Here is a 16660-nt window from a genome sequence, read left to right as displayed (position 1 = left end):
AATAGCACAGAAATGTCAAGACAATATTTTTAAACTAAAGTTTAATGTGGGACACAAATAACAGTAACTCAGAGTGACCAGGTGACTTGCCTAAGGCCAAGTATAATATGAATCAAGTATGAAAAGGGACATTTCTTCTAATACAGGAATGTCCTTCATATGAAGGAAACAGTATTTAAAATCGGTATTTATATGAAGACAGAAGGATAGAGTACTTAAAAGCAGAACACTCCTTGAAAATCTAGGACACATAGTTAAAATATAAAATGATTTTTAAAATACCGATCTAGACTCAAAGCATAAATAAACTTCACAGGTAAGTGTAACAAAGTTTCAACAGTAGCAAAGGATGGCCCTTACTCCAGAAGTAAGTACCCTAGGTTTGCTGGTAAGCAAAATGATGAGTATACTTTGTGTACCCAATAAGTTGCCAGGATGTCTGTCCTCATAAACATTTATTTAACTACTTATTCCAAATAATGGAACAGAAGTAATTTTTTATAGGCATTCCACGAAAAGTGGATAACTTTTAACTAAAAAATAAAACATCATATGGCCCCAAAGAAGATTACATTTTGCTTTTTTTCTATCCCTGCATGGGTTTCTAAAAGATACGAATCAAAATCAAAGTTACTACCTAAGCATATGCTGAATTCTGGGTTGCTAATTAAAGTTTGAATAATATTCACGAAAAAGCTTTGCAACTATCAATATGGGAGAGAACTTTTCAACTTTGATGTTAATTAAATATATCATTTTTTTTAAAAATCCCTTAAACAGCCAAAGTGGTATTTTTGAAACTTAAATCGGATCATGTATCACTTCCCTGCTTAAAGGCTTTCGACAGCTTTTTATGGTCATAGGAAAAAATACAAATCCTTAATATGGCTTCTAAAGTCATATATGAACTGTGCTCTTCTCGTATTATTCCCCGCCCCCCGGTTGATCACTACACTTTATACACACTGGCCCTCTTGCAGTTTCTCAATGACACCAGTAACTTTAACTACTCTAGAGTTGCCATGAGTCGGAATCGAATCGACGGCACTGGGTTTTTTATTGCTTCCTTTGGTTGGCTGGCTTGGCTTAAAAGTCAATTCCCACCAACAAAGTGAACAGACAACCTACAGATAGTTAGAAAAGTTGGGTGAACCATATTATCTGATCAGGGTTTAATATGCAGAATATATAAATAACTCTTACAATGTAATAAAAAGAAAAACAACCCAATCGAAAAAACAGGCAAAGGACTTAAATAGACATGTCATCAAAGAACATATGCAAATGGCAAACAAGCACATGAAAAGATGTTCAACATCATTGGTCACTGTCGTTGTTGTTAGGTGTCATCGAGTTGATGTTGACCCACAGTGACCCCATGTGACGGAGCAGAACTGCTCCAAAGGGTTTTCTAGGCCGTAATCTTTATGAAAGCAGATTGCCACGTCTTTCTCCCATGGAGCCGCTGGGTAGGTCAAACCTCCAACCTTTCTGTTAGCACCTGGTACTTAACCACTGAGTCACCAGGGCTCTTTCATTGGTCATTAGGGAAAAGCAAATCAAAACTACAATGAGACTTGACTCCCACTAGGATGGCTATGATCAAAACACAGTAAACGAGGTGCTGGGAAGGATGTGGAGATATTATACCCCCTGACCCATTGCTGGTAGGACTGTAAAATGTGCAGCTGCTATGGCAACAGCTGGGCAGTTACTCAAAACCCTGAACACTGAATTACCATATGATCCAGCAATTCTACTCCTGGGTACATACCCAGAACAACTGAAAGCAGGAATGCAAATACTTATATATTAATGTTCACAAAAGCCAAAAGATAGAAACCACCTAAGTGTTCATCAACAGATGAATGGATCAACAAAATGTGGTATATAGATATAATGGAATATTACTTAGTCATAAAGAGAAATGAAGTCCTGATACATGGTAGGACATGAATGAACCTTGAAAATATTATGCTGACTGAAATAAGTCAGTTACAAAAGGACAAATATTGTATGATGTCACTTATATGACATATCTAGAACAGACACATGTATAGAGACCAAAGGTCATTAGTGGTTACCATGGACAGGATGGTGGGCGGGAGGATAAGTTGTTACCTAGAGAACACTGAATTTCTGTTAAGGGTGATGAAAAAATATGGACACAGATAGTGGTGATGTTGCACAACATAATGAGCATAGTCGATGTACACGTAAAAAATGTTGAAATAGCAAATGTTTTGTTATGTATATTTTTACCACAATCAAAAAAAAAAAAATCAATTCCTCAGAGATCTCTTCTCTATCTCTTCCCACAATCTAAATCAAATCACCCTCTTGTGGTCTATCACAGCAGTTCTCAAAGTGTAAACTATGAACTCCTAGGATACCTGAAGACTCTTTCAAGGATTCCACAAAACAAAACTATCTTCATAATACAAGTAAGTGATTTGCCTTTATCACTGTGCTGACATTTGCACTTGGGTACAAAAGCAACACTGGATAAAACTGCTGGCACATTAGAACAAGGATCAAGGTAGTGGAACCAAATAGCACTAGTAGGTATTGTATCCTTCACCTATACCCACATCAGTGTCTTTTTAAAAAGACCAGTTTCACTTAATTTCATTAAATCTTGACCCTTGAGTACATGTCTTTTTAATATTCTGTACAACGAAATGCATTCAGTCTGTTGTGGTAAGTGCATAAAGCACTTCTGCTGCATATCTTAGTACAAGGGTTGTATGAAGGAAAAGCACTTGTGTGATTGTGAGTGGTGAGCTGAACTAACCACTTTTCCATGGAACACAGTTTCTACCTCAAAGAATGGAAGAATAACTTTGATTACTCCGATTTGGATATCTGGAAGAATTTTTCTCAAAAATGAACTAAGTGAGCCTGCCACTTCAAGGAAAGCAATTGACATATTAGTTGCCAGTGATAAAATTCAAGTTTTCAAGTGAAAATCAGACTTCTGCAAAACTTCCATGACTATGAGCTTGGCTGCTTCCCAATAATTATTTTTCTGATGAAACTGGTGGTAATATTAACAAATGTAATTTTTGATGTTGCACGACAAAATGTCAACGTTTGAAAAATCTATATAATTTAATAAAAACAAAATTTCCACGTTCAATGCATGATGTTAACAGAATCATGCAAAGCAAAAGAGCTACTCAGAGTGCAAGATAGACAATGAATTTTAACTAAGTGTAGAAGGTTTACTGATAAAGTTTCTGATTTCACATCATAACAAACCTTTAAGAAACTAGCACTTGTGGACATCTGGTGTAGCATCAAAGAAAAATATCCACGATACCTGAAAACACTATTACAATACTCCTGTTCCTTTTCCAATTACAGATCTGTGTGAGGCTGGACCATTTTCAATCAGAACAATTTATCACAACAGACTGAAAGCAAATATAAATATGAGAATATAGTTGTCTTTTATTAAAAAGAGACTTATAAAAATGCAAAATAATGCCACTCTGACTGACATCTTTTCTGCTGTTTAGAAAAGGTAGCTATTTTCATTTTTTAAATTAACATTAAAATGTTATGTGTGAATTTGTAATGGATTTATTATTAAAATTATTTTAATTTTTCATTTTAATTTCTGATCTGATAAACAGTGAGAGATGTAATTCACATAAACAAAAGTTCTTTGGTGTCCAATAACTTAGAGTAAAAAGGGTTCCTGAGACCAAGAAGTTTCAGAACCGTTATATTTTACTTTGATACACCTTATCATAATTTTTATTTAGGTATCTATGATGTACTTAATGTCCATTTCATTCACCAGTTTATAAGTGTCACAGAGCTGGAACCATGTCTGTTTTATTAATTACTGTGTCTCTTATCACTACCATAGCACCTGGCTCATAGCAGCACTTAATATTTTTTTTTTTTTTTTTAAGTAAAAATGCTTTAATTTATTCATCCTTTTCCCTTCGAGATCAGCACTTGAATTTCATTGCTAGCAACTATTTGTAGACTTGGATCAGGCAAGCTTGCTTGCAAACAAACTTGGTTATCACTTTCCATGCCCTCTCACACTCCCTATTAAATTGTAAATGGTTACTATGAAATCTTGTTAGGCTCTACCTAACCAGTTGTATTAAAAATCAAAGAGCCATTTTATCAGTTCAAAACTATTTAGTCCTCTTATATTTTTAAGATTTATAATTTTTTCACTATTAAAGTAATATATCCATTTTCCATAAGAGAAAACATACACATAAAATTTCATCACCCATGCCAAATCAGTCATCATCAAGTTGATTCTTCGATTCTAACTCTGGTGACCCCATGTGTTGCAGAGTAGAACTGTGTTCCACGGTGTTTTCAGATCTTTCAAAAGTAGATCACCAAACCTTTTTTCTGGTGTCTCTGGGTGGATTTAAACCACCAACCTTTTGGTTAACAGCAAAATGCTTAACCATTTGCACCACTCAGGGACCCCTCATCCGTACATAACGACTTTGCCACAGTTTTTTTTTTTTTCCAGGATTTTTAAATAATAACTTACTTAACCTAATACATTATATATTCTTTATACAACTTTGCACTATTTAAGCTTTTTTTCCCATTTGATATAGTATAAACACTTTCCAAATTACTATAAAGCCTTCAAAACCATCATTTTTAACGGCTACATAATATCCACAGAGTAAGCTGTCATGTTTATGTAATTAACTCACTGTTAGAAATTTGGCCTCTTTTTTTAAAAAAAAAAAAAAAGGCTGCTGTGAAAATCTCATCACATTTATCTTTTTTCACTTTGGGCCTTATTAAGATAGATCTTAGAAACCGAATTCCTAAGTCAACAACTATAAATATCCTAACATATTAACAAATTGCTTCTGTAAAATGATATATAATAACCATAGACATGTACTATTTTTCAAAAAACTAATTTCAAAAAAAATTAATTTCTCCATAATCTAGCTAGTCCTAAATTATATTGTATTTTTTTAAGTTGTTGATTTAAATTGGTACCTCACTACTGTTTTTATTTATATTTCTTTACTACAGAAGTAGAGCATACTTCCATTCCTCTTTTATTAGTCATGTTTACTTTTTTGTAATTTCAGTTAATATTCTTTGGCCACTTAGCAACTAAGCTCTACAAGTCTTGTTATTGATACTATAAATCTTTCGTGTGTCTTTTTTTGACAAATATTTTCCCTATTCTATTAATTGTTTATTTTGGCTACATTATGACATAGGAGTTACTTTTAATGTGATCTAATCTGTTTTTCTATTAATAATTTCTTCAATCACAAGCAGTTGGATATATTTTGTTCCAAATTACCTCTGGCTCAAAATTTTCTTCCATTAGTTTAACTCCTTTATCTAGCTGGTATTTGTTTTGATATATGGTGCTAGTAGAGCGTCTAAGCTGACTGCTTTTTTCAAACTGACAGTATTTCAATATTATTTTTTAATTAATTTTTCACCTGTTATTTGTAATGCCTTTTTAAAGTCATATTTGTAGCACACAACTTGTAAGTACTGGGAATGACATCACTTGTATTTTAAAAAGATGATTTTGGCTTTCATATAAAGAATGGGTTATATGTAGAGGGCAAGAATAGAAGCTGATAGTACAAAATTTAATCCTCTCTCTTGGACCAACTGTAATTTTTTTAATATACTTCTAAAGGTTCCCCAAAGGGTATTCTTTCTCTATTTTCTCAAAGAACTCTGAAGACAGTGCAACCCACAAGGGAGGCTACTTTCAAGAGAAAGTAAATTATTATTTTTACACTTAGACCTTCAAATTTATTTATCTAGAATTCAATTAGTATGTATTAATTACAAAAATAAGTTGATCAGGTCATCATCCATCATTTTATCTCTTTTTCCATTGGTTTGCTTTATCTTCCTCCTCTTAGTTCCTTTACTCTCTTCCCTGCTTTCCTCTTTTCCTTCCATTCTCTACAATGCCTTAGTTAACCCAAGCTTTTCCACTTCTACCAATACAGACTGTATATTTCTCTACATAGTCCTAGGCCAAATTTAATTCTGAGGTATACTTTCAGCACACATCATTAATAAAATTAATAAAAATTCTGCCAAATAGAGAAAGGTTTAGAAAAAGCTGTTCTAAAAACTAACCTTAATTATAGCGGGTGTATCAGCCCAGGGTCAAATGAAGGTAGCTTCTGAAAAGCTTTCCAATCTAATTTCAATTTGCTCTTATTTATTAAATAAAGTAATTAGTTAAGATTGCATATTACCTATGGACCAAAAAACAATTAAAAGGCTCTCCCCAAAACATTATACACAAGGCAAACCACTAAATTTTATTCATTATTAAACATATGCTAAAAATAACTTTCATACTGCAGAAAGCTAAGAAGGAGTTGTTTTTTTTTTTTTTTAATTTGAACAAATAGCTCAGAGGCAAAGCAGTAGGCTGTTCTTTTAAATAACTATGCTACACCACTACTACTACAGGATTACCTAACAATCAACATCTGATAGAATTATGAAATGAACATTTCATCTATTCATACAAAGCATCACATATGACAATACACACTGGAGCATGATATTGGCTCATATATAGTAAATAAACTATTTTAAATTAAATGCTGGTCAGCAAGCTAATAATTTCAATGGCTACTTTCAGCAGAAGTTTTTATAAGTTCTACAGCAACTATAGTATATACTACAGCATACTACTGTCTAAATTGAGAAACTTGTGAACTTGCTACTACAGAGGCCCTGGTGGCATAGTGGTTAAGCGTTTGGCTATTAACCAAAAAGGTCAGCTATTCAAATCCAGTTCAAATCCACTCCTTGGAAACGCTATGGGGCGGTTCTTCCTGTTCTACAGGGTCACTAAGAGTTGGAATCGACATGATGGCAATGGGATTATGCTACTACAGGGTCGCTATGAGTCAGAATTAACTTGATGGCAGTGGTATACTACTTAATCACCTTCAATCTGCCACGAAGTTTTTTTTTTTTAAGCTAATTTCTAAGCTGTCATTGAATTATTAAGAGTTAATATGCTTCAAACTCCATATTAAATTCAATGTCAGATTCTAACATATTTCAGATACCTTACCCTATCAATGAGAAATTATTCTTTTTTTCACTATCTACAATTTAACAACTACAATAAAGAATTTTAAATTTCGAAATGATTAAAATAGAACAAAAGACTGCAATTTTTCTTTAAAATGCTCATCTCTTTTTGAGGAAAAATTAAAAAACAAAATATTTAACCTTTCTAACATTTTACAAACCAAAGGAAAAATAAAAACCACATGTTCAGACAATGAGAAATAGTACTAAAGCTCTTCATAACTTATGTCTTATAATCAGATTCATAAAAATCTGATTCATTAAAAGACTGGCAAAAATATGGCATTATATATACATACATATATATATATAAGTATATATATATAATGCCCAAACTTCTCCCCCCTCCCACTTAAAACTGTATCTAACTATATTACTTACGTAATAGATGGATCCACTTGTTTGTAAGCATGGGCAGCACAAGACCCACAGTACGTATATCCTGCATGGCTACAAAAAAATATATATTTATTTTTAAAAAATTAATCATCAAATTCAGGATTAAAATATTCTAGAAAAAAATACTTCTGAAAGAAATATAATAATTATGGTAAACATAATAGAATTGATGTATACACTAAAAGGCAATGAAGGTAATGATGCAAATTCTGGAAAATAGGGAATATATGATTTTCTACACTGTGCTCCAATTTTATACATTAAAAATATTTGGAAATTTTTTTGTCTGAAGGACAATTAAATTTGGAGAAGTTCATGGCTAACTTGAAGTTTTTAATATAACATTAATAATACATGAGTTTTCATACTCTTCTTCAATACCACTGGCAGATTATTACAGAAAAATAAAACCCACAAAAAGTCAAATCAGCCCAAACCAAACACCCTAGAAGTAAGAATTCACTTCCTTCCGTGTCTTCAGTGGTATGGCAATTGACCTGGCCTTCTTTTTTTTTTTTCTATGTTTTACCTTTCATTTTGTCTTCCTATTATTCTTCCCTTTCATTGTCTCTTCTCAGCATTTGGTTAGTGCTCTTATCACCTGTACAACTTTGCTTCCTGATCTCATTTTACTTTCTTGACTCATTCTAGTTTCATGAGCCTAGAGACATTTCCCTTGGTGCTTATCAGTGAGATAAAATGTATATGTATTACATAATTTACAAATGGTAAGATATATGATACTTTTTTATTGTAAGTTTCATACAGCCAATTAATTATCACAGAGAGCTTTCAATGATTTTTGCTCAATTTTTGTTCATGACTGCAACTATGGTTGCAACTGACAAGCAAGTAAAACAATGAAGACATATGCCTGAGATTCACTCATTAGTCAGTAACCTGAACAACTTTTTTGAACAAGATAATAGTTTTTGAATACTAGAAAGGCTATTTCCGCATCTTTTTTTTATGTGTGCTATTCATAATGTAAAGGCTACAGAAAACACATGACATAATTTTAAATTTAATTTGCATTATTATTAACATTTTCTCCACTACTTTCCTAAGTATAAACAGTCAATGGACAATAAATCAAGACCTGATTTATAGCATTTGCTGATTTCTGTGGAGTAAATCATTCCCACTCCAGCCAATATCAAGCTACAACATGACAGCACTGAATGCAGAGTTGGGAAGAGATGCACAGTAAATTGAAAAGATAAAACACAGACTGAGAGAAAACATTTGTAAAGCACATATCTGATAAAGGATTTATATCTGAAAATATAAAGAATGCTCAATAAGAGAACAACCCAATATTTAAAAAATAGATAAAGGATGTGAACAGACACTTCACCAAAGTATAAATTGTGGTGGCAAATAAGCACACGAAGAGATGCTTAACATTATTAAATCATTAAAAAAAAAACCAAACCCACTGCCATCAAGTCAATTTCGACTCATAGCGACCCTATAGGACAGAGTAGAACTCCCCCATAGGGTTTCCAAGGAGCGCCTGGTGGATCTGAACTGCCAACCTTTTGGTTAACAGCCGTAGTAGCACTTAACCACTATGCCACCAGGGTTTCCAATTTAATCATAAGAGAAATGTAAAATTAAAACTACAATGAGCTATCAATATACATCCACTAGAATACCTAAAATTAAAGAATGACCATACCAAGTGTGGTTGTTGTTGTTAGGTGCCATCGAGTCGGTTCCAACTCATAGCAGCCCTATGCACAAAAGAACAAAACACTGCCCAATCCTGTGCCAATCCTTACAATCGTCACTATGCTTGAGCTCATTGTTGCAGCCACTGTGTCAATCCACTTCATGGAGGGTCTTACTCTTTTCCGCTGACCCTGTACTTTGCCAAGCATGATGTCCTTCTCCAGGGACTGATCCCTTCTGACAACATGTCCAGTATGTAAGAGGCAGTCTCACCATCCTTGCTTCTAAGGAGCATTCTGGCTGTACTTCTTCCAAGATAGATTTGTTTGTTCTTTTGGCAGTCCGTGGTATATTCAATATTCTTCGCCAACACCACAATTCAAAGGTGTCAATCTTCTTCGGTCTTCCTTATTCATTGTTCAGCTTTCACATGCATATGATGCGATTGAAAATACCATGGCTTGGGTCGGGCACACCTTAGTCTTCAAGGTGACATCCCTGCTTTTCAACACTTTAAAGACGTCCTTTGTAGCAGATTAACCCAATGCAATGCGTTGTTTGATTCTTGACTGCTGCTTCCATGGCTGTTGATTGTGGATCCAAATAAAATGAAATCCAAGTGTGGTGAGGATGTGGAAAAACTTAAACTCCCATACAGTGCCTGTGGAATTGTAAAATGCTACAACTATTTTGGAAATCAGGCAACTTCTTAAAAAGTTAAACATATTCCTACCATATGATCCAGCCATTCCACTCCTAAGTAGTTACCCAAGACAAATGAAACATTATGTCTACACAAAGATTTATATACAAATGTGCATCACAAATTTATATGTAATAGTCAAAAACCGTAAACAACCATTTAGACATCAATAGGTGAACAAATAAACAAATTGTGGTATATTCATGGAATGGAATACTCTTCAGCAATAAAAAACGAATGAACTATTGATACACTCAAAATAATTATGCTCAGTGAAAGAAGCCAGACAGGAGCACATATGATATGATTCCTCTTATATAAAACTCTAGAAAATGCAAACTATAGGGACAAAGTAAATCAGTAAATGTGAGAAGAGAGGGAGGGCAAAAGAGGAGCAGGAAGAAAGAATAATAAAAGGGCATAAAGCAACTTTTGGGAGTGATGAATATGTTCACTGTCCATTATCTCTGCAGTGGTGACAGTTTCACAGGTGTATACATATGTCGAAATTTATCAAATTATATACTTTAAATGTATGCAGTTTGTTATGTATTAATTACAACACAATGCAGCTTTTTTTTTTTTAAATGGTCCTCATCTCAACTAGCTAAAAACATGAGTTGAGAGACTCACATAAGCAAATCACAGCAATAAAAGAAAGTGGTGTATTTAATCAAGAGCTAAATGATATGGGACATATACTAACAAGCACAATGAAATCACTGAAGGCTTTACTGTTGGATTAATGGTAGTCCTTCTATTGCCATATCTCTAGCAAGGGAGCCTATTAAGTCACCTCAAAATAGTTAATATTCTCACAACACCATTTTGATCTTAGCCAGAAGGAAATATGAGTAGTTCTTGGCTCAGCACACTCAGTTTTGCTGTCATCCTGTACTGATCTTGATACCCTGCCCTCATTAGAGGCTCTATTTTATCCCCTATGTTCTTAGTCTCCCAATGCCTAAGATTCCAATACAATGCCTCAGATTCCTAACAACTGTTTCTGATCTTAACATTACTGGCTCCTTTTGTCAGTTCAGAAGTATGTTATCTTGCCTATCCATGTGGACCTTAAAAACCACCTAGTCCATCTGGCTCCCCTCAAACCTGTGTGAATCTCAGATTTTCAATACTGCTGTGTCACTCATATCCCATACCCCCACCACCCAATCCTTATACTTTAAACTGGTCCTTCCATCTTTGATACACCCTTTGGATTTTAGTCCCTATTTGCCATTCTGGAACTTAAAAGCCCTGACCCCTAATCCATACTCGGATGTCTAAATCTACTTGTCTTTAAAGACTGAGTCTGTCCTAGTTTTACCAAACCTGTTTCTGTCCAAGCTCAGTTCTTAATTGAGAAAGGTTTCTTAGTAAATCCAGAAAGCCTTCTTAGAAAAGTTGGATTCTTGAAGTATGGGTAGGATATAAATAGTACAGATAGAAGTGAAAGGGCAATCTATGCTGAAGGAAGAACATGAGCAAATGCCCAAGTGTAGATGGGAAAATGCAAGGCTGGCCTGAGTGGAACAAGACAGTAATGCTAAACTGGAGTCAGACAAACAAGTCTGGGCTTGATAAAACAAGATCAAAAAAAAAAAAAAATTCTGTAGGCTCTTGAGCAGAGGAATGACAATATAAAACTGTTATTAGTCTGGCACTAAAAAGCATTAGCACATAGTATAGGTTAGAGGCCAGGAGAGTGTCAAGAAAAGCTCTTTTGGGTTTGTGGCAGTGATTACCCAAGCATGAAGTAATAATGTCATGGTCTAAAATGGCGTCAGTGCCAGTGAGAAATGAGAAATAAATACTGTAGAGTCTAAAAAAGGAACCAACTGACAGATCTTAGCAACAGGGGATAATGATGACAATGGCGAGGAGAAGGAGGAGGAGGATGGTGACTTACTGAGTGCCCCCTAAGTATCAGATACTCTTCTAAATACTTTAAAGTACCAACTCACTCAGTCCTCAAACCAACTCTGTAAGATAGGAATTATTATTTTTCTCATCCTGTAGATAAATAAACTGAAACGGAAAGGCTAAGATACTTGCTCAAAGTCACAAAGGTAGTAAGTGGCCACGCTAGGACTTAAAGCCAGGCAACAGAACTCCAAAGCCCACACTCTTAATGACCATAACAGACTTTCACATGTTTGAAGAAAGAAGAGAAAGAGTACATGAAGTAGGAAAAGTGACAAGCTTAAAAACTGAAAGAATATTTAGTCATATATCCTCTAAGATTACAGCAAAAGATAACAGGTTTGAAAACACAATTAACTGAGGCAAATATATGACGGAACTACAATTTCATGGTTTCAATCCTTTCTGAAGTAAAAAACCTGTAAGTCTACTTGAAGTAAAGAAAAAACTGTTGCAAGGAGAAATGGAGAGCTAAAAAAAGATGAAGAAGGACAGGTCTAAAAGGACTTGGATAGAGAATACATTCCAAAAAAAATTTTTTTTTAAATCACTGTGAGCACCATCCCTCTTCTTCGTCACCTAGTGCTGCCATAACAGAAATACCATAAGCAGATGGCTTTAATAAAGAGAAATTTATTTCCTCACAGTAAAGTAGGCTAAAAGTTCAAATTCAAGGCGTCAGCTCCAGGGAAAGGCTTTCTCTCTCTGTCAGCTCTGGAAGGTCCTTGTCCTCAATCTTCCCATGGTCGAGGAGCTTCTCAGGCACAGGGACCCCGGGTCCAAAGGACGCGCTCTGCTCCTGGTGCTGCTTTGTTGGTGGCATGAGGTCCCCAACTCTGTGCTTGCTTCCCTTTCCTTTCATGTCTTCAGAGATAAAAGGTGGTACAGGCCACACCCCAGTGAAACTCCCTTTACCTTGAATCAGGGAGGTGACCTGAATGAGGGTGGTATTACATAAAATTACAGTCAAAATGGAGGACCACCATACAATACTTAGAATCATGGCCTAACCAAGTTGATACACACATTTTTGGGGGGACATAATTCAATCCGTGACACCTCTTAACTCCCATCATGAAGAACTTTACTTCATAAAGGAAGTAAGATCATAGTCAAAAAAGAGAATCTCTAATATTTTCTTATTCCTGGCCCAAATACATGGTAATGGAGAAAGCCATAGCAATAACCATCACATCTTGCCACTGGCCCTCTGTTCCTACGTTCTCTCTTGCGAATAGAATATATGATTCTGAGACAGATAGGGTTAACTGTGCTGGCGGAACAAAAGAGCTGTTAAAAGATTACCATCTATAAGTAGGGTAAAGAGGAACCATACCCTGTCAATCTAAGACTGAAACAACCCATGAATTACTATCTCCTTCTTAGTGTTTTTCTAGTCCCTTCCTCCTTTACAGGCTCCCCACACGCTCAGAACAAAGTGTGACCTCTATTTAACCTTCCTTAGCCCTCCAAAGACGGCAACGTAGTGCCGAAGATCAAATGTACTTGCACTATGTGCCATAATAAGTGATGCCAAAATAAAGTTTGCTGAAGATAAAGTTTGTCTTTCGCGTGTATTCTTACTCAGGAAAAGACAAGGACCCTTTGCGCCAGATTGGCGATTGGTAACAATTCTACGTGTATCTGGAAATAAGGTTTCATCAAGGGCTCACCTATAATAATAATAATAATAAAGCAGGCTTCATTAAGGAAACGTAGGCTGTTTCTATAGTGCATAATATTGAGGAAAACAATGAAAATTTGAGCTCTACAGATACGTAAATATACACTGTGAAGTGTGTCCCACTCCAGTCTTTTACAAGCTCTTAAAATCCTTAATGCTAAAAGTCATGCCTGTCAGCTTGTCCAAGTCACTCGAGTTCCCAACATATCTTCTAATGAAAGCAAACACAAAATTATACTATAATACCTGTAGTCTGTGTCATTAGGCTAAAAGCATGCCTCTAAAAACGGTTCCTTCTTTTAACAGGGAGTACTTTTGCTTCTCCCTTTACTCCCACACAGCACATTCTTCACCTCAGCAAGGCCAGCTCCTGACCCTTCAGAACTGGTTTCCCCGCACAGATCAGCAATCAAAGGATGATGCAAGGCCACTGCCAATGATCATTCACTGGTTAAGTAATGATTTCCCACATAGCAACCCCGTAGTGTGGCTATAATTCAAATTCCTTCCTGAGGAAAATTACCAATTACTACATGACATGGACTTTCACGTGTTCATTCTGAGACCTTCAAAGTCATAGGTGAATAGCATAAACTGTGAATCCAAGAGTCTACCACACATTCTATGAGACGTTTTTCATCAAAGAGGATATACGGAATAATGAAAGAATACTTAGCTAGGATTTCCGAAAATCAGGTTCTAGTAGGCTCAGTCCTACTTAGTAATAGCAATAATGCAAAAATAAAAAGATTAAGCTAGATGAAATAAGAATATTGGACCCAACGAAATGAGAACATCTCCAGTAATAAAAGTCTATAATTCAAAAAATAAATGAAAAAATAAAAAGTCTATAATCCATGATCTACTTGAGCCAAGTTAAGATCTAACTAAAACCAAACCCACTGCTGTCGAGTAGTGACACTACAGGACAGAGTAGAGCTGCCCCATAACGTTTCCAAGGAGTGCCTGGTGGATTCGAACCGCAGGCCTTTTGGTTAGCAGCCGTAGCTCTTAACCACTACGCCACCAGGTAATCTTTCTAGGTAAGATTTAGAAAGTTAGAAATTGAGTTCTAAAACACTTGTTAACAGATAAGATAAACTTGACTGACAACTGGTCCTAAACAATTTGCAGAGCAGCAGCCTCCACTTTGCCTTTCTCAACTTGATCTTGCTGTACTTTTTTATTCTTTTCTTTCATAGGCAATGCTCAATGGCCCTCATGATTCCAGCTTCAATAAAGAATAATAGGTGTTTATGTCCAATGAATCATCCAAGTTAGGTAGTCATTACTCAGAGTATTTTATTTTTACAAAATGGAATCTCACAAATATTACATAAACAATACTATGAACTAAGGAAAGCTATTACAGCTATTCAAGTCAAATAAGAATTAACTACAATGTTGCATATCGAGATTTCTTTCACTGCTAAGAATATATAGCATTCAAGATACTGCCATGAATATCCTACTGCCTCTTATAGATAAGAATTAGTTATAAACAAAGTGTGTATCCCTAGTAAGTAACTTAAATAACTACATAATTTCTGAAGATCCATCATCTCATGATATACATTGGTAGAGCTCTACAGGTATACTTCACTATACATAAACTGGTTTTCTATATAAATGATTTTTAGCTTTTAAAAATTTTAAACTAGTTTTTATTTTTAAAGTAATACATGCACACAATAAAAAAATAAAGGGTATGCAATAAGAAGTCAAAGTATCCTTTCTCCCATACTATTCCTACTAGGTTAACTACTGACAAATCAAACTATTTGAAATATATGAGGGGGGGATGGCTTCGATATTCCCAGCATCTGTTTTATAGTAAAAGATAATTTTATCATGTAAATAAGCCCCTTCCCCAATTACCTGATAATGTTTTTATATTCTATAAGCGGTTTCTTAAGTAATGCATACCTGTACTGCCCCATTCTAAGGATGTGTGAGAGATTCGTGCATACTGTAAGACAAACAGCACTGGCATCAAGGCGTTTTACAGACAAGGTAGGGAGGCCTTTGGAACTCCTAGTTCATGAGATCATTTCAATATATATCCCTGGGCCACATACTGTTTCCAGAGCCTCATGTAAGACAGTTCTAAAATCAACCACTGGACATTTTTTAAGCAAATTAAATTTTTTAAATACTCCACGCCTATGCGTCATACAGATTAAAATCTATTAGGATTCATCAATAGTTAACTTATGGTTCAATATTGTTAATTATATTTATCCTATTTAATCTATAGCAATATAAAAATGAGCAATCTCTTAACCACTTTCAAAAGTGTGTTAATTTTCACACACCCTGCTTGATTACAAATATATCTAGGTGCTTAGTTTTAAAGGCTTTAAACTAGCTCGATAAAGGTAAAGTCTAAGAAAGGCTTAACCCAGAAAACTAGATTTTATCAAATTTAAATTGTTTTTCATAGGCTTTATTTGAAATAAAAGAAATCTTGAAATAAGTTTTCTAATTACAAGTACTATATGAGCATGTCATTATGATAAAGACCTCTGTGTACTATATAACAACGAAATGCTTGTTGTATCTTGTCACTCTTCTGCTCGAAATGTCTCATGATTTGCCATCTCAGAATAAAAACTAAAGTCCTTATGATAATCTACAAAGCTTCTTCATGATCCAGGCCCCTGCTGCCAATCTCATCTACCCCTTGCACACACTCCACCTGCACTGGTTTCCTTGCTTTTCCTCAAACATACTAGGTATATCCTTTTATGCTTGCTGTTTCTCAGCCTGAAACCCTCTTTCCCCAGATAGCTGCATAACTTGCTCTCTCACATCATTCAGGCTCAACTGTTGTCTCATCAGAGAGGCCTTTCCTACAATTTTACATAAAATACTAACTCCCTACCCATACTGTCACTCTCTATCCTCTCTTTTCTGCCTAATTTTTCTTCTTAGCACCCATCACAACATGATATAGAATATAACTATTTGTTTGCTGTCTATCTTCCCCAAGTATTAAAATGAAAACACCATGAGAGTAGGAACTTTGATTTATTCAAAATGCAGCACTAAGAAGAACACCTGACATTTAGCCTGGTACATACTTGCTAAATGATATAACACATAACAGCAAAGCCTTGTACATGTTTTATACAGGTCTGGTCATTTAATCCTTAAGAAAAAAAAACTGTAAG

At 35.0% G+C, this 16660-nt stretch overlaps 1 protein-coding gene across 3 annotated transcripts in view; it reads right to left on the bottom strand.

Moving 5' to 3' along the window:
* The window catches only part of MEMO1 (mediator of cell motility 1), a 130745-nt gene that overhangs the window by 53857 nt on the left and 60228 nt on the right, over window positions 1–16660 (bottom strand). For 2 of the 3 annotated variants that reach the window (XM_049870408.1, XM_049870411.1), the window contains one exon: window positions 7486–7554. The exons of the other annotated variant lie outside the window; for it this stretch is intronic. In XM_049870408.1, the coding sequence (XP_049726365.1) occupies window positions 7486–7554 (69 nt within the window). The remainder of the gene's footprint in view (window positions 1–7485; window positions 7555–16660) is intronic. 3 annotated transcript variants of the gene reach the window in all.

Source organism: Elephas maximus, chromosome 26, assembly GCF_024166365.1.
Source record: "Elephas maximus indicus isolate mEleMax1 chromosome 26, mEleMax1 primary haplotype, whole genome shotgun sequence".
Taxonomy (NCBI): domain Eukaryota; kingdom Metazoa; phylum Chordata; class Mammalia; order Proboscidea; family Elephantidae; genus Elephas; species Elephas maximus.
This window is presented reverse-complemented; position numbering and strand designations above follow the sequence as displayed.